General features: G+C 47.3%; 1 protein-coding gene across 3 annotated transcripts in view; it reads right to left on the reverse strand.

Annotated features, from left to right (window-relative positions):
- The window catches only part of CSNK1D (casein kinase 1, delta), a 37454-nt gene that overhangs the window by 11841 nt on the left and 18619 nt on the right, over positions 1-6994 (reverse strand). For all 3 annotated transcript variants that reach the window (XM_010856364.1, XM_010856365.1, XM_010856366.1), the window contains exons 3-6: positions 1878-2026; positions 1380-1608; positions 879-1049; positions 274-422 (exon numbers count right to left, since the gene is read on the reverse strand). In XM_010856364.1, the coding sequence (XP_010854666.1) occupies positions 274-422; positions 879-1049; positions 1380-1608; positions 1878-2026 (698 nt within the window). The remainder of the gene's footprint in view (positions 1-273; positions 423-878; positions 1050-1379; positions 1609-1877; positions 2027-6994) is intronic.

Here is a 6994-nt window from a genome sequence, read left to right on the forward strand (position 1 = left end):
ATCTCAACATTCCGAGGACTGCAGAGTTCAAATGAGAGCCCTGGTCTGGGCAGACCTGCACTGGGGACTCCGTCATGGCACTGAGGCGCCTCCTTGGCTTGCCCTCTGGCATTTTGCTTCTCAGAACCCCTTGTGCTCCCCATGTGGCAGCCATGCCTCCTGAAGCCCCAACCCCGTACAGCTCCCAGAAAGGGATGGCAGCAGCTGGCGGCCTTCTGATGACAGGCAAGCCCCTTCCACGCTGAGTGGTCAGTGAGCTGGGGGCACACTTACAAATTTGAGCATGTTCCAGTCGAACACGTAGTCATAGGAGAAACCCTGGCGATGGAACAAGTTCCTGAAGAGCTGTCTCAGGTATGAGTAGTCAGGCTTATCGTCAAAACGCAAGGAACGGCAGAAATTTAGGTACGTGGCGAACTCAGCTGTAAACACCAGAAGACTCAGAGGTAACCAGCAGTATTCCTGACTGAGAGCCAGAATGGTGTCTGTCCACAGAACCCTTGACCACCCACAGCCACAGAGAGAGGCTGTGAAAGCTGGAGCCTGATACATCAGGCATGCTTTGAGGAAAGAGGATAAGACTGAGCACCACAGAGCATAACAGTTTTACCTGAGACATTTACCCCAGGAAAAGTCTCACAAAAACAAAAGGAAAACTCCCTGAGTTATGGCTCAGGAAGGCAGAGAAGCACTAGGGACAGAGGCTGTGGCCACTCGAAGGGCAGGTCACCTGAGTTAGCTCAGCTCCCTAACTCTGCAGGACGCTGAGGGGGCTTTGGACAGCCAGCCTCTGGGGGACTTCCCTGGTCCTTCCAGACCTCACAGGCCCCTGCCCTCCCACAGAACTACAGCTGGCCCACTGTCCGCCGGACACTCACAAGGGTAGCCTTTGCACAACACCTCGATGGGAGTGGACATCTTCTTCTCACTGATCCTCTCATACTTCTGCCTCTTGGTAGCAGCCTTCAGGCCCTGCCAGGGCAGTGAGCCCAGATTGAAGTACATGAGCACATAGCCCAGAGACTCCAGGTCATCCCTTCGAGATTGTTCTGGATAGAGAGGAGAGCAGGTCAGGGCAGCATGCCTGAGCATGCACAGCAACACCCCAGAGATGCTGCCTGGGGATAAACTCAGAGCCTCAGAGAAGGACACTTGGAGTCTTTGCTTCTGCAGAAGCAACGCTGCTGTGCTGTTAGGAGATGCACTGCCACCCATTAGGAAGCCCCAGCACATGCTGTCCCCCATGCCTCACAAGGTCTGCAGGCCCAGATGCCAGCCTTTGCTATGAAGGTTTGATGCCAGCCTCCATACCCAATGTGCCACAACCAACCCTCAGGGCCCCCAAGAGGCTGCAGGACAGCCAGGGCGGGAGGGCTCACCGATGCCAAGGTGTGTGTTGATGGAGGCATACCGCGCCGTCCCAGTGAGGTTCTTGTTCTCGCGGTAGGGGATGTGCTGGTGGGTGCGGGCGTCCCGGTACTTCTTAGCCAGCCCGAAGTCAATGATGTAGACCAGGTTGCCCTTCTTACCCAGCCCCATGAGGAAGTTGTCCGGCTTCACATCTCGGTGGATGAAGTTCTTCGAGTGTATGTATTCAATACGACTAATCTGCAGGTGGAGAAGCAGGGGTGACAGGTTGAACCCAAGGCTGCAGCCTGGCAGAAGGAACCAAGGGAACCCTGGCCCACTTGCAAACACCCACTTCCCTCCACAGGTCACTATCTCTTGCACAGTTAACAAGCTTCTGTTTTCTCCGTATGCACGCATGGCACAAAAAGGAAGCAAACAACCCTGAAGGCCTCATCAGATTGATGAATCAAACCAAGCCTGTGCTTAGCATGTGGGCTGCCCTTCAGTGGAGAAAAATGAAGTCTTACCATTTGGTCAGCAAGGAGTAGGACGGTTTTGAGACTGAACTTCCTAGAGCAAAAGTTGAAGAGGTCTTCCAGGCTGGGTCCCAACAGTTCCATCACCATGACGTTGTAGTCCCCCTCAGCCCCGCACCACCGGATGGTGGGGATGCCCACTGCAAGAGAGAGTGCGTCAGTCCCCCTCCCGTGCATCTGCACTGAGGATGCCAGTGCCTGTGATGCTGATGGGGGGCGGCTGGGCAGGAGCAGTGAGAAGTGACATGCGGAGAGGCTGGAAGGCCAATTTCACAGTGGGGGTGGGGTGAGGGGCTCAGGCGGAAGAGCCCCGCTGGCTCCCACAACCGGGTCCCAGTCTCCCTACGACTGACATCCTGCACCAGTGTGGGAAAGGTGTCACAGCTAATGACCCAATGCTGACACGCTGTCATTAACTGAAGTGTATACTACTCAGGCTTCCTCAGGTTTAACCTCATGCCCTCTGGCTGCTCCAGGACGTGTCCCAAGATCACATGACGAGTCGTCGTCATGTCTCCTTCAGCTGCTCTTGGCCAGGAGGGTCTCTCAGACTTTCGTGGTCTGAATGACCCTGACAGTTTGGAGGAGGGCTGGACAGTGATGCACAGACTGTCCCCTCTGCTGGCCTCTCTGATGTTTTTCTCGTTATTAGTCTGGGCTTGTGGGTTTGGAGAGGAAGACCACAGGGGGGAAGTGCCCTTCTCATCATGTCCCGCCAGGGCTGTGCTGCAGTATGACTCCTCACCATGGCGCTACCCTTGGTCACCTGGCTGAGGTGTATCTGTCGTGTGTCTCCACTGGGGAGTTTCTCTTTCTTCCCCTACCCATGCAGTTCTCCCTGTGGAGATGTCACCACACGTGGCCCACACTTAAGAGGGGTTTTGGGCCCCCTTCCCAGAGGGCAGAGCATTCATATATACGACTTGGAATGCTTCCACACAGATGTGTGTCTTCTCACTTTTTCACTATTTTTCCCATCAGTATGAGCCCACGAGTGTCTGTGTCACATTTTGGTCTGTACTCCAGCACTGTATCACTTATTCTGTTGCTCCAAGCATCCTGGCCTTGCATGCTTCTCAGCGAGCAGCTCCTGGGGCCCTCTAACACCCCATCCCTGCAGGCTGTTTGAGTACTGCATTCCTTTCTGGCACTATAAGATGCTAAATACTTTTGATTTTGACATCAACAGGGCAACTTTTCATTTTTGCAATTAAATATTTAAAAAATACATTTTACACGTGACATGAGAACAAACTTAACAAAGTCCATAGGTTATAAGGCATAATGTGACAAAAGCTTGTGGCCTACCATGAACACAGAAGCTCAACAGGCTCCAAGCACAAGAACCATAAAGAACACAACACTGACATACGTGACAGTCCAATTGCTCACTAGTGATAAACAGAACACCTTGAAAGCAGCCAGAGGAAAAAGCAGAGTGGAGGAACATCTTCCAAGAACTGAGAAAAGAACTGACAATCTGCTGAAAAAACCTCAGCAGAGACAAAATGAAGATATTTTCAGATATAAAAGGGTGATGAATCAATCACCAGCACTGTGACACGTTACAGGATGTCCTTCATGCAGGAGGCAAGCGATGCCACATGGAAGTGTGGGGCTACAGAAGGAATGAAAAGCACTGGAAACAACATGAGTACATAAAAATTATTTAAATTTAAAAAGTATGACTGTTTATGGGACTTCCTTGGTAGCACAGTGGTTAAGAATCTGCCTGCCAATGCAGGGGACACAGGTTCTATCCCTGCTCCAGGAAGGTTCCACCTGCCATGAAGCAACTAAGCCCGCGTGCCACAACCATTGAGCCCATGCTCCAGGGCCCGGAGTCGCAACTCCTGAGCATATACGCCACAACTCCTGAAGCTCAAGTGCCCTGGAACCCTGCGCCGTAACTACTGAGCCCAGAATTCTGTAACCGCTACTGACGCCCGTATGCTTAGAGCCTGTGCTCCACAACAAGAGAAGCACCACAATGAGAAGCCCACGCAAGGCAATGAAGAGTAGCTCCTGCTCACCTCGACTAGAGAAAGCCCACGCAAAGCAACACAGACCCAGAGCAGCAAAAAATAAAAAATTAAGACATGACTGCTTAAACAAAAATAACGCACTGCAGCGTTTACAACATGCAAATAAAACACACGACACTATCACACAGGCAAGCAAGCAGCAGTCCACGAGGTCAGGTTTCTCTGCATCCTGTTGGCGATGACAGACCCTAACTGAACCACCATTGTGACACCACAAAGATAGTGAAAAAATTCAACAGAGGAGGCCATCACAAGAAAAATCATTTAGAAATGTTAAAAAAAAAAAAAAACCCACAAAAAATTTAATTCAAAATAAGGTTAAAAAGGAAGGAAACTGCAGCAAAGACCAGATGGCACAAAAATAACAGCAAAGCCAATCCTGTCACTAATCACACTGAATGTAAACACCACAGGGAAGGCACACTTTCTCAGATTAGACGGAAAAGAAAGGACCCACACCAAACACTCCTCAGGTCTAACTAGGTCACAAGGAGGACTGTGCACCACACCAACATCAGACGAGAAGGGCTGTGTCAGCATCAGACATGGTAGACTTGTGCAGAAGAGTGTTTCCAGGGATATTATCAGTCATCTCACAGTGATAAAGGCATCAACTGATCAAGAAAACATATATTCTAAGTGTTCACACAGCTAACAACAGAGCTTCAAAATACATGAAGCAATACAAGGAGAGAGACAAATCCACAACCTGACTAGAGATGTCAATCACCCCTCACAGCAGCAGAACAAGCTTTTTTTCCCCCAGGTATCATAGGGCATTTATCAAGATACATCACATTCTTGTCAGAAAACAAGCTTCAATAAAGTTACAAGGATTCAAGTTATACAACATATTTTCTCAGAAAACAGTGGAATTCATTTAGAAATAAATAACATGGAGAAGGCAATGGCACCCCACTCCAGCACTCTTGCCTGGAACAGCCCATGGATGGAGGAGCCTGGTAGGCTGCAGTCCGTGGAGTCACTAACAGTCGGACACAAATGAGTGACTTCACTTTCACTTTTCACTTTCACGCATTGGAGAAGGAAATGGCAACCCACTCCAGTGTTCTTGCCTGGAGAATCCCAGGGACGGGGGAGCCTGGTGGGCTGCTGTCTATGGGGTCACACAGTCGGACACGACTGAAGCAACTTAGCAGCAGCAGCAGCAGCAGGTAGAGTGAAAATTGTCTATATATCCCAATAATTCACATTATTACTTCATGAATGTGCATTAGGAAAATCATTGCCAAATAAACTCTTACAACATATCAATGTAATTCAAAAGACAAATAGCCCTTGTTGTTGTTTAATCCATACTTATCTCTCCCTCCTCATCTATATAAGAAAAATTCATTGAGTGGAAAATCGATCCAGTTCTCTGCACATTTATTAAAAGAGAAAGTGTATTGAAATTACAACTTAGTGTGCATAACACTGTTAGATTGTATGAAACCCTATAATATTTGAATATAAAAGATTATTCCGATGTTAAAAGTATGCTGTTAACAGGACAAGTCTCATTTAATGAACCAGAGTATGCATATCTTTTTTTCCCTGTGCTATACTGTTATGGTTCCATTTATTTCTATCTTCTGGGCACTAAAAATTTATTACATGAAGGTTTTTCATGTAGAGATATTGGTAAGGAATAAATTTGGTTTGTAACTACTAATAAATAGTTGATGCCAAAAAAAAAAAAAAAGAAATAACAGTTCTATGGAAAAAAATCCTCAAATATCTGGAAGCTAAATAATACAGTTCAAAATAATTTATGGATCAAGAAAGAAATCAAAAGGGGAATTAGCATTTTGAACTACAGGAAAAAGAAAACTCATCAGGATCTGAAATGTTGCTATGGTAGGCGAAAACTTTATAGCCACTAAATGCCTATACTATAGAAAACACATCAACGATCTCAGTTTCCACCTTAAGAAAACAGTTAAACCCTAAGCAGTCAGAAGTGAAATAAAAGATCACAGCAGAAACTAATGAAACAGAAAACTGAGAAACAAGAGAAAATGACTGAGACCAAAGCTGGCCCTTTGAGCAGACTGTTGATAAATCTCTAATGAGACTGATCCGGGAAAAACCAGAGAAGACACAAATTACCAACAGCAACAACGAGGGACGTCCCTAGAGGCTCACTGGTTAGCACTCTGTGCTTTCACTGTTGAGGGGCCAGGTTCTATCCCCGGTCCGGGACCTAAGATCTCACAAGCTGCATGGTACAACCAAAAACAAAACAAAATGAAAAACACAACAAAACACGCAGGAACGAGAGACAACATCACTAGATTCAGGCTTCCCAGGCGGCTCAATGGTAAAGATTCCACCTGCAATGCAGGAGACACAGGAGACGTGGGTTCAATCCTTGGGTTGGGAAGATCTCCTGGAAGAGGAGATGACAACCCACTCTAGTATTCTTGCCAGGGTTTTGAAAACCCCACGGACAGAGGAGCCTGGGGAGCTACAGTCCGTGGGGTCACAAAGAGTCAGAAATGACTGAGCAATTGAGCACGCACAAACATGGGGCTTTATGCCAATACATTCAGTAATTTAGGTGAAACAAACAAGTTATTTGAAAGATACGAACCAACAAAGCCCTTGTATGCTGCTGGTGGGAACATAAGTACAAGCGGTCTGGCAGTTTCTTCAAAGAGAAAAAACATTCACTACTTTTGGTTCAGCCATTTCATTCCTAGTCACTTACCCAGAAGTAAAAGGATAAGAATGTTCATATCTACACGAAAGTTCACAGCAGCTTTGTTTGGAGTGCCTGACACCTGGAACAAATCCAAGTGCCCGTGAACAGGTGCAGGGATAAAGAAACTAGGCATCCAAGGGAATAATTCTCAGCAATAAAAAGGAGTAACCATGACACACACACACATTCTCAAAAGAAAGGACACACAGTACTACTCCTTGCACAGGAAGCTCTAGAAAATGCAAACCAGCCCATAGCGACAAAAGCAGATGACAAAAGGCGGGGGTAGAGGAAGCACAAAGGGACCCAACAAACTTTGAAGAGCAACGGATATGTTTGTCACCTTGATTATGGCA

The sequence above is a fragment of the Bison bison genome, unplaced genomic scaffold (genome assembly GCF_000754665.1).
Source record: "Bison bison bison isolate TAMUID 2011002044 unplaced genomic scaffold, Bison_UMD1.0 scf7180017864371, whole genome shotgun sequence".
NCBI classification, from domain to species: Eukaryota; Metazoa; Chordata; class Mammalia; order Artiodactyla; family Bovidae; genus Bison; species Bison bison.